Source organism: Marmota monax, unplaced genomic scaffold (assembly GCF_021218885.2).
Source record: "Marmota monax isolate L192 unplaced genomic scaffold, Marmota_monax_Labrador192_F-V1.1 WCK01_AAM20220418_F8-fsc00080, whole genome shotgun sequence".
In the NCBI taxonomy this organism is placed as follows: domain Eukaryota; kingdom Metazoa; phylum Chordata; class Mammalia; order Rodentia; family Sciuridae; genus Marmota; species Marmota monax.
This window is the reverse complement of record NW_026694750.1, coordinates 6,058,037-6,078,061: the sequence shown is the minus strand read 5'-3', so window position 1 is coordinate 6,078,061 and position 20,025 is coordinate 6,058,037. Positions and strand designations below refer to the sequence as shown.

Sequence of the window (20,025 nt, the reverse complement as noted above, 5' to 3'; positions counted from 1 at the left end):
GGGGACTTGCTGAAGTAGCTTTGAGGCGCCTGGGTCGTCTCTCCTGAGGCTCCCTCCTTCCCACCCAGGGAGCCCAGCCCTGCACAGAGGACTCAGAGCCGCCGCTCTGAAACACTTTGCTCTCACCCGTGGACGTCGGGGGAGTTCGCTGGGGACACCCTGGCCTTCCAGGGGGCTGTGCTCACAAAGAACCAGCAGAGGGGTTTTCAGGCCATCCCACCAAAAGCGCAAGCACTGGCTTGGCTGAGTCCTGGCCCAGCACCCATGCTCCGGCCTCTGGGGAGGGGACTTTGGGCAGGGGCTTGTTTTTCGTGCTGTTCCCCTGCATGTTTGAGTCCAAGGGCGGGGTCAGCACAGTGGCACGCTCACGCCCTGCGTAGAGGCCCGGCTGGAATGGGTTCTGGCGTTTGGCCCAAGGTGCTCTCTGCTGGATGTCACTGGCCTTGGGACACAGCGGCCTGGACTCCAAGGTGATGAAATAAAGAGCCACTGCACAAGGCCCTCCTGGTCAGTGCGGCACATCAAATCCCTGCCTCAGAGACACAGGCCCGAGCTCTAGGCTCACCCTGGCAATTCCAGAACTGAAATCTGGGGAGAGCCTGAGTGTGGGGCGCCAGCCTTCCAGGCCCACGCCAGAGTCTGCACACCGGGGCCTGTGTGCGGCAGCCCTCCAGGCCGGAAGGAAGTGTCGGTGAGCGTAGAACTCTCCCTGCCCCGAGACGGGGGTGTCCCTTCCTGAGCAAGGCCAGAGGCCCCTTACACATGGCTTCTCAGGATCCACCTGGGGACACAGAATCCTGTAGAGGACATTCACACCCATCCCTCTGCTCTCCACAGGTCCTCCTCTGCTGACCGGCATCTCATCCCTGTGGCCTTTGTGTCTGAGAAATGGTTTGAAATCTCCTGCTGACTGGCGGAAGGCTTTTTTACCTCCTGGGGGCAGGGCGGACGCCACGTGTCTGCTTCAGGTTTGTTCCTCTCTTTGCTCTTGGCGTGTTCTCCCTCCCCACTACCGCCCGCACTTTGGGATAATTGGGGGTCCTTTTCCTGGGAGTGGCTTTCCCATGAATGCAAACCCACCTGCTGTCAGGCTCCCTGAATGCAATCCACAGGGTGGTCTCTAAGTGCTTGGTTAGGTAGGTCCTGGGTCCCCAGGAGCAGCCCAGACCCGGGCAGGCTCCAGGAGCGAGGTGGCTTGTGTCTCTCCAGCCGTCCTAAGAGGGCCACCCAAGCAGGCCTGCGTGGCAGGGAAACCCGCTCTGCCGGTTCTCGTTTTCCCCAACAGGAAGAGATTAGGGCCACCGCTGCGTGGGCAGGCATGGCACCCCCGGCACACGACTTCACCTGGGAGAGGGCGGGAGGCGGAATGAAAATACAATTTTGAAATATAAAAATAAGAGATAAGAAAGAGCATGATAAAGCAAGAAAGTGAAGAGTTGAGGCCTCTACTAATTTGAAGCCAGGGACAGCACCAAACCAGGATGAGTCTTCCACGCTCTGCTGGGTAGGGACATTTCGTTGGCTTTCAGCGATATTAACATGGATGCTGACGTTAAATTGCTTTCTTCTGTCTGGATCTCTGAGCGTGGGGCTGCCGGGGAGAGAGTGTCCACAAGCACAGGCCGCAGGCGTGCACCCAGCCAGGGGGTCTGCTTTGTTCTACTGTGTTCTCTGCGGTGTCAGGCTTGCTGGGGACCCTCACCCGCCCTCGGCACACGCTCCTCCAGACCAGGCCTCAGTGCCTTCCAAGAGGAGGAGCCTGTTCCCAGGAGCCGCTGCCCCGCATTTGACAGCAATCTCTGTGCTTGTCCCTCTCCTTTCCCATGAGACAGCCAGTGGGAAAGGCAGTGGCCACAGTGAGGCCAAGAGCCACCAGGCCCCCAGGCTTCGGCTTTCAGCACTTGGCTGGGGCCGAGGGGCGGGCTGCAGGCAGAGCAGGAATGAAGTGGTGGGTTCCTCATCCCAGTGCTAATGAAGCCCAAATCAAATCTCCAGCCCTCACTCCCTGTCCTGAAGCCAGGCTGCTCTGCCCACAGGCCAGCAGAGTAATTAGATCAGACTGAAACAAGCCTCCTGCGCAGGGCGGGCGGCCGCCCAGCCCCACGTCAGGCAGCAGCGCGGGCATGCGCGTCCTCTGAAGCAGCAGTGGGCCTTTGTCTGCTCAACGTGCCTCCCTTTGTTGGGGCTGCAGTCAGCCACCTTTGGTGACCTGACCGAGCTAGCAACAGGGCGCTGCTTGTTGGCAGTGGAGGCCCCGGCACCCTGGTGAGGTATCAGCAGGTCCCAGGGCCAGATGGGCACCAGCGTCCCTCGCAGCTTGAAGGCGGCTTGGATGGACATGCTGGGCCTGCATGTCACAAGCCTCTCTCTGCTCCCCTCTCCCAGGAGCCGTGGCCCTCGGACTGCAGGCCGCACACCTCTGCTCCAGGTGGCCTCCTCAGGGGAGGCTCCCTCACCTGTGTGCTCTGATGGCGGCCCACTACTGGGCACAAGGACTCCCTCGCTCCTCCCAGGAGTCCCACTCTCAAGGCAGAGGGAGGCTAAGTGCCTTGGCCAGGGTCAGTCAGGTTGTCAGTGCAGGGACAGGATCACCCCTAGCTGCCTGTTCCAGGGCTGCGCTCTGCCCACCCGTCCAAAGGCCCTGCTTCCCAAGCCCCCTGCAGGATGACCAAGCCCTCCCACTGGCATGGGCCTCTGTGCCTGCTCCCCCCAGCCAGCCCCAGCTGGCTAGATCAGGGACTGGGGCTCCATAGGCCCAGCTCTGCAGGCGGAGGCCAGCTCCTGAGCATCCAGAGGCCTGACCTGGGGCACTTCCTGGGTCCAGGAGCCTGCAGCCACAGCACACCACTTTTACAAAAACACAAAATTGAGGGGATGGAGCGGACTTGTACTTACTCCTCTACTCTAGAAACGCCTCTACAGGGATCCGCTGTCTCCCCAACCTGGCTGTCCCCTTAGCACCACCAACAGCACTGGTGAGCGCTCTTGGCACAGAGGGCATGAGATGGGGTGCCCCAGACGGGCCCCTGGGCACCCGCTTCCCCACTCTGCCCCAGGAGCTGTTTCAGGACCACCCCCGCTGACATGAAAGATGTCCCTGTACAAGCATCTTGAGCCCCTCCCTGTGGGTCTTGGAGGGGACATCATTGAGTTGAGGAGAGCCAGGCGCCCTGGAGACTCAATCTGAGTTGGCTGAGCTCAGCCTCCACGTCAGCCACACAAAGGCCTCGTTCGCTCCTGGTGACGTTCTGTGGCCGTGGACAGGGAGGGCTGGGCAGGCAACCTTGTTAGTCCTCGATGAATGCCTAAAGGTCCCATCTCTGCATGGTGACAGATCCCATCTCTGTTTGGTGACGAACCATTCATCTCTTGCTGGGATGAATGTGTTGAGATTCTAAAAACCCACGAGTACCTGGGCATGAGCATGGAGCAGAGAACAGCCACAGAGGCCTCTCAGATTTGCTGGGCTACTTACTGTCCCTTAAACAAGTAGCAATTAATACTAGAGCATTAAATTAGGTTTAGTTTAATGTGGAGGTATTCACCTCTTGCGCAGCCATTAAGACACTCCGAATGCATCTCTAGTGGAGAGGTGGCCGTCTGCAATCCTCCTTCCCAGTCCTCACCTTCTCACGCCCACCCGCACACACAGGGGACCCAGCTGTGCCCTCCAGGCAGGTTGTCTGCAGCACCGAGGCTCGTGGGCAGATGTGGCCCACTTCCCTGGGCTTAGCCCCTGGTAGGCTCTAGATGACTCTTGCCTCATACCTCTTCTGCAGTGGGGCAGATAGTTCTGGACACAGAGGAATGTGCCTGGTCTTCCTTGTTCCACGGAAGGGACCTTAGACCCACACCTGTCATTGGCCCGTGGGCTCTATCCTGCCATTTTTCCTAGACCAGGTAAACTTGACAACACCTCATTAGAGTTCCTCCATCTCTTCCCATTTGCCAAAGCCACTTCATCTTAAATGTAGCCTCAAAAGCCATAAGGGCTCTTGAATCCGGAGCAAGTGAGAAATAAATCACTGTTTTATTATTTTCAAAAATACATTGAAGGCGTTGCAGATAAAAAAGTAAGAAATGCACCTGAGCCTTCCCACATTATTACTTTTTCTTTTTTTTAAATGCATTGATAGAGTATCTAGCTTTTGTAATTCCAAGGAACACTTTCTTTTAAAGCAAGAACCAGGGCCTTCTGGACACTGTGCTCTCTGAAATCCGGCACCAAGAACACCCTGTGGGGTGGGGAAGAAACCGACTAGTGGCTACTGGGCCCAGAGGGGACCTGGCTGCAGACACCTTGTTCTCTTTGTTTTACAAAAGCAGATGCTAAGCATCAAACCCAGGAGCCCCCGGGGACATTCACAGCCCAAGTCTCCTCTCAGGCAGCAGAGGGCAGAAGTCATCCCAGATCTTGATCCCGGGGATGGTGACGCACCAGCTTCTCTGCCTTCGCCTAACTTTTTCCAGCCTGGGGGTCCAGGGCCACCTCCTGCATCTTTTCCACCAACCTGGGCTCCGCCTCCTTCTCCAGGCTTAGTGCCCCTGAGGCTTTTGTACTGAGACTTTGGAACAGAAAAATCAAAGCCCTCCCCCTGGGCCAAAGTTGAAGCAGCAGGATTGGTCAGGAACTGAGTGCATGCCTGCGGGTGCCCTGGCAGCCTGGGCTCCCCTTCCTTGGCCTGATGCTAGTACCTGCCCGCCCTTGCAGGGGACCCCCCACATCTGCAAGGAGCCAACACTGGACTTAAAATGGCCATTATAGATGCAGGGTTGAAGCCACCTCTCTCTTCTCTCTAAATTTACCTGGAGACACTGGGGTGGAGAGAGATGCTGTCGAGCGGCTATCACCAATGTCCATCTCCCCAGGCCCCTCCCCAGCCCTGGGTACCCGGTCTGCTGACCTTCTATGAATATGACAAGTCCAGGTCCCTCACATGAGCTGGAATCATGCAATATATATATTTTTTTAAACTTTCAAAAAAAATTCAGATGAAGGTAGGCCTGCCAGAGGAATATCTCTCTGTGTTAAATTACTTCATTTTTTTGAAACCCTTCCCTCTCCCAAATCTTGGAAATACGAAGGAGAGGGTAGGGGACCTAGGCAGAGCAAGCCTCCAAGAAGGCTCCAGTGCTAGACTAAAGGGGACACCAGACCACTGCAGGGGGACAGTCCACAGGGCTGAGTGGCCTCTGCACTGTAGGCCGCATGGAGCTGCCCATATGTGGTTGGGAGGTAGCAGGCTGGGTGAGGGCCGCCATTCACCTCGGCTCCCTGGTCATGGCTGGACGGGGAGTGACCGCGGGGTAGGTGCACCCAGGCCCACTAACGGCACGCCTGGGTGCAGTGCCCGTGGGTCAGTGGAGGAGGTGGGCCCAGCCCCTCTTAGGAAGCAGGCCTGTGTGGACGGCAGCAGCGAACACAAGCGTTGGGCACGTGTCACAGCTCCGGGGCTCCCAGCACTTGCTCCCATTCCTGGTGGCTGACTTCAAGAGAACCTTGGTGTTCTGTGGCCACCGAGTGTCTGTGGACGGACCAGAGCCCCTGGGCTGGGTGTGTGGCGGGGTCCCCTGGGCCTCCTGTACCCGGGCCTGCTGCCATTTAACCTCTTCTGTGTTCTTCCCACCCAGGATTCCGTTGGTGAACCTGTAAAAACAAAACAAACAAAAACACAAAACCTAAAACTAAACTCTCCGAGGGGGAGGTCCCCGCACCTCCCACTTCTGTTTGCCGGTGGGAAAATCCGCAGCAGGACGCTCTAGGCCAAATCTATTTTTGTAAAAATTGCTCACGCCTATGGGTGACTGCCTTCTTCCAGAGTTTTCTTTGGAGAACAGAAAGAAGAAATGCAAGAAGGGGGACCGGAGACAGAGGGAGGCCAAGAGGAAAGGACAGGAGGCCACCAAAGCCTGGGATTTGTACCACGATTCTGAACCTGTGCCAATAATACCATTATGTGCCATGTACTGACCGAGAGCCTCGGCCCAGAGCCGGAGCCGAGCAGATCACGTGTCGAAATCTTACAGAAAACAGGGGTGGGGTTCTCTTCCGATAGAGTCACTATTTCTGGTTAATATACATATATAAATATATAAATACCAACAGACAGACACACACACACGCGCACAAACGCACAAACACACACACACTTTTTTTGTACTGTAGCAATTTTTGAAGACCTTCAATGTTCCTTTTTAAAAAAAATTGTGTTATAGGTTACAAAATCCAATTTATTTAACATGCTTAGTACGAACAGAATAAACTGGTATTTTCTACTCTGGCAACCTCACAGGCATAGCGCGTACACACACACACACACACACACACACACACCCCTGCACACACACTCACACACGCATATATACGCCTATATTGGAAATACAGTTCCACAGGTGAGCATGGTCTTCATTCTTCCTGGTGACCTGGTATTTCATGCATCCTGGGGGACAGCCTCGGCCCAGGTGACGAGGCCCTTAGTGACACAGATACTTGCTGAGTGCCACCAACGTGTGACTTGTCATCTTGGGCCAGAATTAAGAACACCACGGTTTTCTATACATATGTACACACCTGTGCACCCATGTTCCCCTCTGCATTCAGTTGTTGGAAGATGCGATCTAACGGCTGCGCGCACATATGCGTGGCTGGCTGCCGAGAAGGGGCCTGGCCCCAGGCTGGGTGGGCGGTGGGTTCCTGGACATTTGTGTTATACAGCATAGACTGAATTAAAGAAATTTTCCAGTTCCAAACAGCAGAAGCATACATCCTTCCAGGTGTGCGCGCGCACGTCGGGGCCACACGCGAGTGCTCGGGCCCCAGTCTGGGGATGAAAAGCAGCGTGGAGAGAGGGTGCCCAGTACGTTCTGAGTGTCCCCCCACGCCTTGGTGGGCAGGCGCTGCCGCTTTTACTTGGGCCCGGGGTGACTGTGAAGGTCAGTGGGAACCAGGGCAAGTCGCCGCAGCCAGTGTTGCGTTTCCTGGTCAACAACCCCAGCAGGCCCCTTCCCAGGGACACGGGTCCAGGCTGGGGCCTGGTGACAGAGAAGGCCCCCCACCTAGAAATACGGCTCCCTGAGCCCCACGTGCTGTTCGTAGGCACTTGGTGAGGGACCTGGGGATCCATCTCCTGGCCCCACGTCCTGCCCTAAAAGCAGAAGCCCAGATCAGATTTGAGGGTCATTCTCCAAAGGATGAGTTTCCTGTGTGGCCAGCGTGACCTCCATCTCACTAGTAGAATGTGTGACCAGACTGAGGGACCGTGTGACCAGACTGAGGGACCTTTAAAGGCCAGAGAGACGGCAGTGCTTGTGCCCCACCCCGTCCCCAGCTAGTAGGGGACTCAGTCTCCCTCTGAGACACCCTGAAGCATGTGGATATGGAAGCTGTCCCTGGAAGGAAAGGGAAAGGGCTCCTGCACCACGTCCTCCCGCAGGCCACACCCACGCACGGCTCAGAACCAGGGAAGTGGTTCTTTTGGTTTTTGGTCTTTGTTTTGTCCTTTTCCTTGAAGATTTGGCACTTGCCAAGACATGGCCAGCATCTGCCCCTGGCCCTTGGCTGTCCTGGGTTCCTGAGACTCAGACTCGCCTGCATGGCATCTGTGTAGTGTCACCTGTCCCCTTGAGCCCCTCTCTCCCTGCAGGTGGGTGCCGGGCCTCCCTTGCTCTAGGCGAACACAGCTCTGTGTGAGCACACCACAAGGGCTGGCGGCTGGCCAGAGGCGGCCCAGCTGGACTTGGGTGTTCTGAGTGCCAGGGAGCCCAGTCAGGAGGCTGACCCTCCCCACACCCTGCAGCAGCCTCTTGGCGTGGGCTCAGGGCAGGGCTGCGAGTTCCCCCCAGGGATGAGCCCAGAGAAGCAAAGGTGGCCCAGTGCACACCAGTCTAGAGAGTCCATGCTACTCCAGCAACACTCCCTGGGCACCGTGTCCCTGTGCAGGAGGGAGGGAATGCAGAGATGTCCACTGTCAGGTGCTTGCCACACCCCTCTGACCCAGGGAACATCTGTGGCCTTGGGGGTGGCACAGGAAAGGGCTCAGCCCACCGCAGTGAGGGATGCCCAGCTGCAGCTCAGGGTGCGCTGCATCAGGCCAGGTGCAGGCTCAGCACTCGTCCACCAGTGGACACCCCAAGCCCCAGGCCTTGCCTTTTCTGTGACTTTTTTCCTCATAAGAAGTGTCCAAGAGAGGGTGACACAGTTTGGTGAGGTCCCCAGATTTTTGTCTATTCCCCTGTGTACCTTTGGCTTCCCTGTCACAAGTCCCCGAGGCAGCATGCTGGCCAGTGTCCATTGGCCACCTGTTGACCCTTTAAGTTTTTGAAACAGTCGGTTTGGCTCTTGAGAGATATCTGCTCTTTCCTGAAGGCTTGGTCACTTTACATGCCTGATGTCACTTTTATCTGGCTGGGATATGAGTGTAATGGCTTTTGTTTCTGAGCTTTGGGTGTGAAAGGGGAGCGTCCTGAGCCTTCCTCACTGGGCCTGGCTCCAGCAAAGTCCAAGGTAAGGCCAAGCCGTGTGCCTGCCCACGCCCCTCCATCTCTGCCCTCTGGGGCTCTGTGTGGACTTGTGGAGACCCGGGTAGGGGCTGTAAGGGTTCCCGCTCAGGGTGGGTGTTGCACAGAAAGGACACACCCTCGGATTCCTGCTTCTGGCCCTCCCCAGGCTTGGGTCTGAGCAGATTCCTCCTGCGGCCTTCAGTGCCCAGGCACCTCTGTCCTTCCTGAAGCATTTCACACTCAAACTGAGACTCACCAGAACCTCTCCCACTGTGAATTGCACCATCAGGAAACCAGCCATCGCCACTGTGCTTTCTCCATCTTGCGTTCATCTTTCTTCTCTCCTCACAGCCATGTTCTGACATCAGGCAGAACCTTCCTTACGGGTTTTGATATTTAGGCATTTTGTGCGTAGATGTCCGATCTGGCAGCAGGGTCATAAAATGAGCACATCACTGTGGACTGTCTCTGCTTTGACTCTCTTGCCCACGGAGAGAGATTCCATCCTTTCAGCTTCTTCCAGATGGTCCAGAATCTTCCAAAGCTGAGAAAGCTGAGCTGACTCCAGTGTCTTGGAAGACAAAGTAGGGAAACAGCCCTGAGTCTGGGATCCCAGTAGCATCAGTCAGGCTGCATCTTCCCAGTGGTTCATTCCAAAATGGCGCCAGGACCTACCTTTCCCTTCTCCCTCGGTCGCCATCATCCCCCTGTTTCATCGGGGAGATCTCAGCATCATGGAGCCTGATGCTCCACTGGGTTATTCTCCTCCCGTTTTCCGCAAACACATCCCTCCAGTATGATGGAAAAAGCGCCCAGACTCCTGACTCCTGGAGCCATTCTTGCTTAGTTGGTGAGTTCTTTAACAAGACGCCGCTCACACCAGCAGATGGAAGGGAGGCGGCTCTTCCAGACTCACCATAATCGGCCCATTGTGCGTCCATCCTCTTATTCACAAGAACTCCTTGTTCGCCATGGTGGCCATATGGCTGGGAGCAAGAGGAGCAAAGTCCTGCCCTTGGAGGTGCATTCTACCATGGGAGGAGCAGATACTTAGCAAAGAAGCACACAAAATAGTTTTGAGAGAAACAAAAGAGGCAGAGCAGCCGGAGGGGAGCAGGTGTCTGTACGTCCTCCTGCCATCCGTCCCCTGGGGAATCACCACTAGCTCACTGAAGGACAGTGTGGGGTTGGAGGGGCAAGAAGAGAGCCCACGCTTACCTCTTGGATAAGAATACAGTGCATGGCTGAGGGTAGGACGTCCATCATCACCACGGCTCTGCCTGGCTTTGCACCAAGGCCCTCGCGCCTTGCAGCCAGGCAGCCAGGTGGTCCTCCAGGGGAAACAGGCAGGGCCAGACCCTGCCCTCCAGCCATTTCCAGACCCCAGTCAGAACTTGCCCCGTCTGAGTGCTGTCTGCCCTGGACCCTCCTCATGCTCATTCCACCTGCCAAGTCAGGTCAGCGGGTCTCAAGGAGGACGGGGTTTTTGGCCAACAGAGCCAGCCAGAGGCAGCCATCTTTTCTGGTACTGGAAAGCAGCTGCCTTTTCAAAAATTCCTCCCAACACAGAGCACACTCCCTTCATCCTTCTTAAACAACATCTGCTTTTAAGTCAGCAGTTATTCCAAAACAGGCCGTGATTCATGTAATTTTGGAATGGTTACTTCGGTGCAGTTTGTCAATTTGTTCTGCCCTCCTGCTTTCTGATTGTTTGTTTGTTTTCCAATGTAAACAGCACAGCCCACATAAATGAGCCAGGCTCTGGTTGTCGGAGACTCTCTGCGCACTCTTCCCACTATCTCCACGTTGATGCTCTGTGAGGAAGACAGGCTCCTTCACTCTGAGCCAAGTTAGTGCGTCAGTTACTCTCCACATCATCTGTGGGGCTCCCCGAGAGGCCTTGAATGATTGTTTGGCACTTAGAATACACCACCAGCCTTTCCTTCCAAGGAGTGTGAAGTTGGTTGTGCTCGGTTTCTCCTGATTTCTGGTTTAGAGCTCGGGTTTGGGTGTACGGAGCGAGTAGAGAGGTTTAGGGGGAGCGTGGTTCTGTTCCCCGTCCCTGGCCATCCAGCAGAAGTGCAGGCTTCTGCCCTCCAGCCATTTCCAGATCCCAGTCAGCCAGCACGCAGGGGCCAGGCTGCAGAGTTCAGGGCGGTCACTGTGTGGCCAGGTGGTCCCGAGCCAGGAATCTCTGCACAGCTCACGGAAGTCGTGATTGTCACTTTGTCAGGGGCTGGGCAGCTTCTGCCTACCCGGAGACCAGAACAGCCAGGCCAAAGTGCTGCGGTCTGTCACAGGGTGTAGACCTGGTGGCTACAGCCAACTGAGGAAGCTGGGTGCACCTTGGCAGCCAGGTGTGGAACCAGCCGGGAGCCTCCCCGGGCTCTTCAGAGCAATGGCGGGTGGACACAGGGCTGGGCTTCTCTCCATGGGTTGCCCTACGCACCTGAGATAGATCCACAGTCCGGCTGTGAGCACACGGCCGCAGCCAGTTGTGAAGACAACCCAGGAGAGTGGTCAGCTCGTGTTAATGCAGCCCGTGTTGGTGCTGGGAGTGTGACGTCAATCCTCCCAGCAGTTCCACTGCCCTGTCCTCCTGACAAGAGTCCTCTCGACTGAACCCATAACTGAGTCCTACTGGGCCACCCTGGCGTAAGGCACAGTATAAGTGCGGCCAGCTTGTGCATCTAGGCCACTTGGGGTGGAGAGAGCGAGACGTGGGGCAGGGGGCACAGGGGCAGCAGCTGTGGCGTCTCCTCTGTAGGTTGGAATCAGAAGGCACACGGGCCACGAACTGTATTCCATCAACTGGGCTCCTGTGCTGAGCCCGGGGAGTGGCTGAGCCTCCCCGAGGGCTGCAGTGGCTCTTGTCAGCCAGTCTCTTGAATCACACAGCCCAACGTCGGCTCCGTAGCAGGCGTGCATGCAAACAGCATCGGGGTGTAGGACATTCTCCTTTATAAGTAAATGAGTTTTGTCTCCGGTGGGTTTTCTCTTACATGGAATGTCCCGGAGACTAGCGTTCCTGTGTTGAACTGAATACCCAAGACAACTCCCTGGAAGCTCGGTCCTGATGCAGGTGAAACCCAGCCGGTCACCTGGCTGCTTAGCTTTTGCCAGATTTTTGAAATTCTGCAATAAAAATCTGTAGTGGCGATGCTTATAGCTTTGAGTTGGCAGATGTCAGATAATGGGAAAATTATCGCTTCCAGAGACTCAGGGATAGCTTTAGCCACGAAAGAAGCAAGAACACTCTGCAGTCCTGAGTTCTGTTTGGGTACCATTATGTCCCGTGAAGACTTGTAGCCACTAGAAATCTAGAATAGGTGGCATTTTGAGAGATCTGTGTATAATTGGCCCCAATCATCGTGTGGGGAACTGAAGGCACCAACACGTTCCACCATCCCGAGGCCACAGTCCCACTCCTGATGGAATCCTCCCAGCCTTCTCCATTCTTCATCCTAAACCAACAGGGGTGATCTCAAACCCACTGTGGCTCGCCATCCCCACCTCCAACCTTTGGAGGATGATTTGGGGATGGAAGGAGAAGGGGTGACGTTCTGGTCTTTGGAAAGCCATGTGCTGTGCGACACAGTGGCAAGGCAAGAGCATTGCTTGACAGGGTTTCTAGATCCTGGCAGCCACCACGTCCAGAAGGAACCCATTTCCTCTGTCCCCAAAGTCTCTGCTGGGTGGGATTCCCCTGCGTCATTTCTCTTGGGTGCGTGTGGATGCCTAATATCAGGTTATGGGGCCACCTACGACGTATGGTCACAAAGCAACAGGGGTGCTTTATCTTGGGTGTGCAAGTCCACATGACCCTAGAAAGTTCTGGGAGTGGGCTCCCTGTGGTACTCCTGGATGTGGTGTCACATCCACCTGCAAGCACGATCCTCCCAGTCAGGAGCCTGGAAGGCAAGGAGGGCTGCGGGTTGGACACCGGCGTGCAGGACAGGTCAGGCATTTGGCCCGCCCTCCTTGGGCTGGGCTCCCAGGACCTGCAGACGTGTTTTCTGGGATTTGCGGTGTCACAGTTGGGTGACCTCCCGTGAAGCCAGGGAGTGAGAGGCTCTGGAAAAGTTCTACCGAGTGTTGATGACTTTGAGCCTTAAAGTTGAACTTCCAACCTGGGTTACACATAGGTTCAGTGTCACATGTCCCAGTGGTCAGTGTGAAGACAGAGGACTCAGTCTGCGGCACATGGAAGAGGGGCGTGAAAGGGAAAGGTGGAGATTTTACACATTTTGATAGAAAATACTATGTTTTAGTGAAAATCTGAAAGTTGTTTTCTTAAAAAACTAGAGAGTTTTGCTTTTTGATTTTCCTCATTTTCTGGTGGCCCCCTCAGGACCGTTTATTTCTCTAACTTTCCTCAACAAACACGATGGCGGGTATTGGGTCCAGGGCAGGGTTGCCCTCCAGTTGAAAAGGAACTTGAGTGGCCTCAGTGATCACGTTTATTTGATTCACCGTTGGTCCACGGATGGATGAAGATGAAGGGGTCTGTAAATACGTCACTCCATCCCTGTGCCACTCACTGCTGGGGAGTCTCCAAGCGAGACCCAGAAAGGGTTAAACTAGGTGCTGGAGGAAGCTTAAGGCAGTGCATAGATAATTCATTTTTAAGTCTTTCATGATTTTTTTTCCCCAAAAAAGGAATACATGTTTACTGCAGAACACTTAGAAAATTCCAATAGCCAAACAGAAGGGAACATCTGAAATCCTTCACTCATTGTTTAATTTTCTGGAAACCATTCCCTCAATGCTGCCTGGTGGGGAGAGCTCCGTGCTCCCTGCTGGGTTAACACGGAGGGGTGCAGGTTGGATCTGGCCCCAGACTCACTGTGTGAGGAGGAAGCCCAGGGAGCGCTCTGTGCGTGCTGGCCAGGTGAACTAGCCTCAGACTGCACTGGCCACGACCCTGAGGGCATCTCTGTGAGTAGGTGGAGAGGGCAGCCAGCCAGGAGGACGCTGGGCTGGGCTTTCACATCATCAAGCAGTGGACACGGGGCCCATCTGGGCGTGGGGATGGGTACACAGGATGGTGGGGACACCCAGATGGCGGACAGACACACCTGAGGAGCAGAGGGCCACTTCCGTTTCCCACTGCCACACTCCCGGGGTGTTGGAGTCCGGCTTGAGCTCACCAGGTCTTGTCACGTGAACTCAGCCAAAGCCCGTTGTCCCCCGCCCCTCCCAGCTCACCCATGGAGCTGGAAACACAGACCAGGGCCAGAAACACCGGGCAGCAGGGCCCAGGGTCTGCCTCCCCAGGCCTTGAGCCGAATGTGTGGACCTTCCCTCCTCCCTCTGCTCCTGGACAGCAGAACCGAGCTGATTTTGATTTTACTGAATTATTTTCTGATACAATGAACCATTGGCTGTCTATTTGTACTTGGACACGAATCACGTGTTCTTTTTGGGAGGGAAACAGAAGTCCCAGTTTACACGTTCACCACACGTCCCCGTGGCTGTCTCTGGACACGTCTTCGTCTCCTTCTTGGAAGGGTTCAATTATTGTGTTAATGCTGTGTTTTTCCTTTAATGCAAACCATGATCATGTCAATAAACAGGAGCAACGCAAATATTCAGGTGGGGGGAGGGGGCTCGGGTGGGTGTCATTCCCTTACGGGATTGGGGGGGGGGCATTTATTCCAGATTTTTAAAAGTTGTTTCTGTATTTCAAAGCTATGTATTTGGAAAACATTGTAAATGCGACATATATATTAACTTTCCTGTGTATATTTAGTACTCTGATATTGCTATTAAAAAATAATATAAAAAAAGACAAAAGCATCTCCGTGAGTTCAGGCTATGGCCTCAAGAGGGTTTTTCTTAAGTGGATTTATTTACTCACTCTTTGCTGCTGCTCTCTGAGACCTCCTCTGAGACCACGGCATTGGAGCTCCTGGCCCTGGGTCACAGTCCGCGATGTCCTCCCTGGGGCTCCACGGTTTCCGAGCCGGTGCTCTGCCAGGTAAACCAGAAGGAAGCATCGCCACATGCTGTCCAGGCCCTGTGTTGGCTCTAGGAGTCAAGGCTGATCCCAAGGTCCCTCAGGTGGTGCTGGAGATCCCCCAGGTCAGGGAGTGCCCAGGCCTCCTGGACAGGTAGTGAGAAGCCAGGTAGCATCTGCAGCGTCCTGCTGAGGGGACACTCCATGCCAGAATGACGGGCGGAGTCCAGGCTGGGCATCTGCACCCAGGCCAGAAGCGCCCTGGGGCCTGGGCTGTCAGAGTCAGGGACCAGGGGACACACGCAGCACTTATACAGGCCAGGGCGAGCTCTGACCACACCAGACAGGCCACCTCTGGTCTGCTGGGGTGTGAGCATCTCTGCTCAGGTTCCCTCCAGCCCAGGGTTCCCAGGGGGGCTGAGACGCTTCTCCCGCCCTGGGAACATCCGGCATCCTCAGAGATGATTCTGGTTGTCACGACTGGGCATGGAGGGGCCAGGGATACTGCTCGACCCTTCCTGCACAGCTCCCATCAAAGACTTCTCTGGTCCCAGAGGTCAGTGGTGCCAAGGCTGAGACACACTGCTCGGGACCCTAGAGGGACGGCAGACTTCTCCTGCTCTGTGGGGAGGGGGCTCTTACCCCAGAGGGGTGGAAGGGAAGCACTTTTCTGAGATGTGGAGGGTTTCCTGACCCCAGGCCAGCTGGATCGAGGCTAGTCTACAAGGGCAGGAGGACAAGGAGGCCTTGATCCAGGGAAGCCTCCACTTGGCCCAGGTGTCCCCACGCCTACTAAGTGCCTTTCGAGGTGGCTGATGTCACACGTCACCACGGCCAGACAGACGTGTCCATTGTCCCATTTGCTACATGGGATAGAAAAAGACCCAAAGAGGGCACCCAGCTTCCGAAGGCCCAGTAAGCCAGGAAGGGGCACCAAGCTGGACCAGCACCTCGCTGAGTGCTTGTGCACCCCGAGAACCGTCGCTGCTCGGCTGGCTCTTCCTTCCTAGCAAAGCCACCACTGAGGCCGAGGACCAGCAGCAGCACAGTGGGAAGAAGGAGGTCAGAAGAAGAACAGACAGGGCCACACCTCAGGACGCCCCAGAGCCAAGGTCTGCTGCACTGGGCACCAAGGCCTCGCCCGCTTCTCTTCAAAGGAAGCAGCTCAGACACAGCGTGGCGGCGTTTGTAGGCGGCGGGTAGAGCATTGCCAGCACACCGGGAGGGCGTTGGCTCCCAGGCAGCTCTCCGGGCCACTCCTCCAGGCCCAGGACAGATGGAGCCGGGCCAGGTACCTCGTCTGGTACCCCTCACAAGCCCCCACAACCCCACTTCCCTCCCTGCTGCCCCAGCCCCCCGGGCGCCTCCGTCTTGACATACACGCCCAGGAGCGCCTTATTGGTGAGGCTGTGGGCTGGCAGATGGGTGAGATGACCCCGGGCCCCCAGGGAAACCTCCCCTGAGTCAGTGAGGGGCTAGCACTCTGGACACGCTGCTGCATGGGTGCAGAACTGTCTTTAACAAGCAGAAAGAACAGCACCACTTGGTCATTTACTGAGTTAAACATATCGACAGTCTGGATGCCATTAAAATAAACTCAATTTGCTCAGCAGTGAGAGGGAAATTGGGTTTCTAGTATCCATTTTCTAGAGCATACAGCTCTTGCCTTTGAATTGAAGCCAAAAAAATAAACAGGGGGCCCCAATACAGCTGAATAAATTAGGCAGGGATGGCCACGATGGGTTTCCAAACACAACGTACAGCATGGCCCTGGGAGGTCCACAGAGCAGGAAGAGGGCTGAGCGTGGGTGGGGTGTGTTGAAGGTCTTCACTGCTGGGGTCCCTACCTGCCCCAGGGAGGGCCAAGAAGGCGGGGAAGCCCAGAGGGACTCCCACTTCCCTTCCCTCTATAGAAAACTGATTCAATGGGCTGGAAGAGGTGCAAGTTGGGTCTGCTGTAAAGACCTGTGGCCCAGCCGGAGCCACCTGGGGAGGTGGTCTGCCGTTCTGCTGGTGCCCAGCATTCCGCCTGGGCTTCACCTGCAGGATTAACCTGGGAGCCGAGATTCTGGGTTCTAAGATGCACCGTGACACAACGGCAGGGTCCCTTATGACAGTCGCCCCCTGAGGAGGACTCCACCCTAGGCCCCTCCTCCCACAGGGACACTTGGCACTGTCTGGGGACTTTTTTGTTGTCACAGCTGTGGGAGTAAATTCCGCATCTAGAAGGTCAAGGTGCTGCTAGGCCTCCTACGGTGCGCAGGACAGCGCACCCCAGAACCGCCCTGGCCACAAACGCTGCAGCAGTGAGGACCAGGAACCTGCTCCAGCAGCTGTCCACCTTCTCCAGGGGGAGCTGGGGATGGACTGGTCACTCACTGTCAAAGACACTGCATCTGCTGCAACTCTTGGGATGGACCGTCGAGTGACCGCAGCCAGTAGCCCTTCTGGGGAATGAGGTGTTTAAAGAGCGCCTTTCCTAGATTCGCTTTATCTTTTTAGCCTGAGTTTATTCATTTGCTAGGGTCGATGTAACGAAGAGTCAGAAATAAGGTGGCTTAAAGCCACACTAACGTAAGGCTCACAGTTCGGGAGACTGGAAGTCGGGTCAGGGAGTGGGTGTCCGTGCTCCCTCCGAAGGCTCGGGCCTGTTCCTGGCCTCTCTCCCACCTTCTGGAAGTTCCTTGGCTCGTGGTAACATCCGCCCAATCTGCAAACGGCATTCTCCCTGGGTGCCTCTGTGTCTGAACTTCCCCTCTTTGTAAGGACACTGTCCTACTGGATTAGGGACCACCCATACCTGGTCCAGTATGACCCCATCTCAACTTGTGTCTGCAGCGACCCAGCTTCCAAAGGTGGTCATGCTCCGGAGCATTGGGGCTCAGGGCTTCTTCATAGATAGGGGTGGGGGGAGTCAGTCCTTAACACTGGGGCCAGGGTGAGAGGTCACATGGTCCTGGAGTCAGCTGAGTTTTCTTTGTTCCCTCTATATGCTAAGAAAAAGTGAGGTCACTGGTGGTGGGGGGGGACAGAAAAGAGGTTCAAGTTTTATCCACCCCCCGAAGCTGGAGGCCATCCCAGGAAGAGCTGGGGGCAGTGACGGCCTCACCTTCGTCCCAAGGCAGCTGGCTTTCTAGGTGGAGACCCAGCTGGGCCTCGGAAGGGGAAGCAGCTTCCTTTACAGAAACCGTCTCCAGCATAGCACCCTGTGTGGCTTCTGGTTGTCACATTCAGGTAACGCAGCTGAGGTTGAGAGCTGGGATGAGCCCCCGCCTGGGGGAGGGGTGCCGAGCACAGGCTCCCGCAGGCAGCAGCTGTGAGGCCACATTCGCTCTTATTTGTTCTCTTTATTTGCATCGGTGGTTTCTCGTTCCTGTTGCCCTTCCTCCCTGAATTCCTGAACTTCCTGTCTGGCCTCTGCACACCGCTCCTGCAGCGTGGAGAGGCGCAGGGCTCTCTGTCTGCTGTCCGTTCTGCTGTCTCTAGTCCCTGCTGCCGCACTTGGGGAAGGAGGCCCCACAGCAGGCGAGACGCAGGGCAGCCTGCCAAGGGTCTGCTGGGCTTCTCCACGCAGGCTCCTCTGCCTCCTGAGGGCCCGACCTCGTCCTGCACATGGCCTCTGTCCTGACCAGGTCCTGAGGCTCCTTCCTCTCCAAAGCTCTCCGAGTTTCCTGCCTCTTTGAACTTGCACTTGGCTGGAATGATGCAGCAGAATCTCTGGCCTCTGAGCCACCGTTCTCTGGACTCTCCGCATTTCTGGGAGTGAGGCAGGAGGTGCAGGGGCTGCAGGCGGGGGCTAGGGGAGGCAGGCTGCAGTGTGCAACTCTAGCATCTGCCTGGCCACTTGCTCTCCTGCCCAAAGACAGCCCCGAAGTCTGCAGGCCTGGAGCTGTCCGTGGTTCTGAAAAGGGAGACTCGGTTCCCACGCTGTCCTGGGAACCCAAGAACCGATGTCTTCTGATAGTCCCACAATGGTCACCCAGCGCACAGTGACCAGGACCCTTCCTCACCAACGCGAGCTCCCATGAAACTCAAGGCAAGAGGGTTTAGATGGCCTGGGATGGACCATAGCACAGGCTCTACCTTCCTGGGACCGCAAACCACTTGGGATCTCTAGTCCCATTAGAAGCCACAGGCTCCTGGGGACTTGTAACAGGGGTGGTGAGAGCACCAGGTGACAAGGACACTGGAGACCTGCATTGAGCTCGTTCAGAATTCTCTTGTATCCAAGGCAGCTCAGCAGGGGACCTCTCCTCACGATGGGTTTCTTTGGATCAAGGAGGAGAAACAATGACAACACTTTATTTGTAGGCATCTGGCTGAGCTTTGTTCTTCTCTTGGAAAAGAGATCATATCCCAACCACTCCAAGAACAAGGCAGTCATCTGATTCCCTCACCCAGACCCTCGCCGGGCTCAGAGACCATGCACTGTGGCTGAGTAATGGTCGTGACGTGAGTGTCCCCTGGCCCAAGTCCTTATGCCCGATAACATTATGCAGAAAAATAATGAGAACCATTGAAAGATGTGGCTCAGTTTGGGATTGAATTACCACTTAAATCAAACTGACAGTGGGCAGGGGGTTGCGGAATGAAATTAAGGAGGAAGCTGTATTTCAATTGGGAAGCCCTGGGTGCTTTCCAGGAGAGCAGGGCTCCTCTAAGTGAAATGAAGCCTGTGCGCCCGTTGCACCCTCTGTGATTTATCTGAGCTGAAGAGTCTTGTTCCAATGGTTCTGAATGTTATTTTCAAAGAGAAAATGAACATCTCATTCTGGAATCACTGACACAGGAAACCAACTTGGAAGGATCTGGTACTGGGGACAGGCAGGAAGCTACAAGGAGTTCTGCTGTCTCTATATTTAAACTCCACTTCAAGGCGGGCTGGAGGGGTGTGTGGGGGAGGGGGACCCTCGGTCTTGGTGGGGTGGTCAATGTGAATTCCTATGATCACTGCCCACGATGGGCACGGGGTGGGGCCTGTGGCCAGGGACAGAGGTGAAGGTGAAGCACAGGGTGGTAGGAGAGGCACCAGCCCAACTCAGCCTTACCCTTCCCTGACGGGGCCCAGTGCCCCCAGGCCCTCCTTGGTGACATCACCTCTCACCCACCCCTCTTCCTGCCTGTCCAATCCCAGGTGCCAGATGCTATAATCTACTAATCAGAATCCTCTGCTTGCTCTGTGAAGGAGACGGTGCTGGGTCCTGTCTACTGGGGGCTTTTCTGACAGGTTCAGTCAGGTGTGCTCCAGTGCCCCCACCCGGGGCTGCTCCCGACGTGACGGCATCCTCACACCGTGCAGGCTAATTCCCTGCTTGCTGACGGATGCTCACACACCAGCCGCATCTCATCTGCCTGCACGGCTTCAGCGCAGAACTCTCTGGAAAGGTGGCTGGGAGCTTTGCTCTAGCCCAGTCCTGTGATCATCATGACTTTCCTGGACACTCACGTTGATTGGAAGCACAGCTAATTCTCTGGGATAGCAGCTCAGCTCCTGTCTTGCAGATAGGGCCGATGGAGGGGCCAAGGACAGCTGCCGGCTCCTCTCAGCCAGGACCAGGAGCCTGCGC

The 20,025-nt window shown here is 55.8% G+C and overlaps 1 protein-coding gene across 1 annotated transcript in view; it reads left to right on the top strand.

Annotated features, from left to right (window-relative positions):
* Positions 1-14,094, top strand: part of Ajap1 (adherens junctions associated protein 1) — a 109,414-nt gene extending 95,320 nt beyond the window's left edge. The window contains exons 5-6 of the mRNA XM_046424762.2: positions 838-968; positions 5,632-14,094. Of these exons, the coding sequence (XP_046280718.1) occupies positions 838-910 (73 nt within the window). The 3' untranslated portion in view covers positions 911-968; positions 5,632-14,094. The remainder of the gene's footprint in view (positions 1-837; positions 969-5,631) is intronic.
* Positions 14,095-20,025: the final 5,931 nt, after the last annotated feature.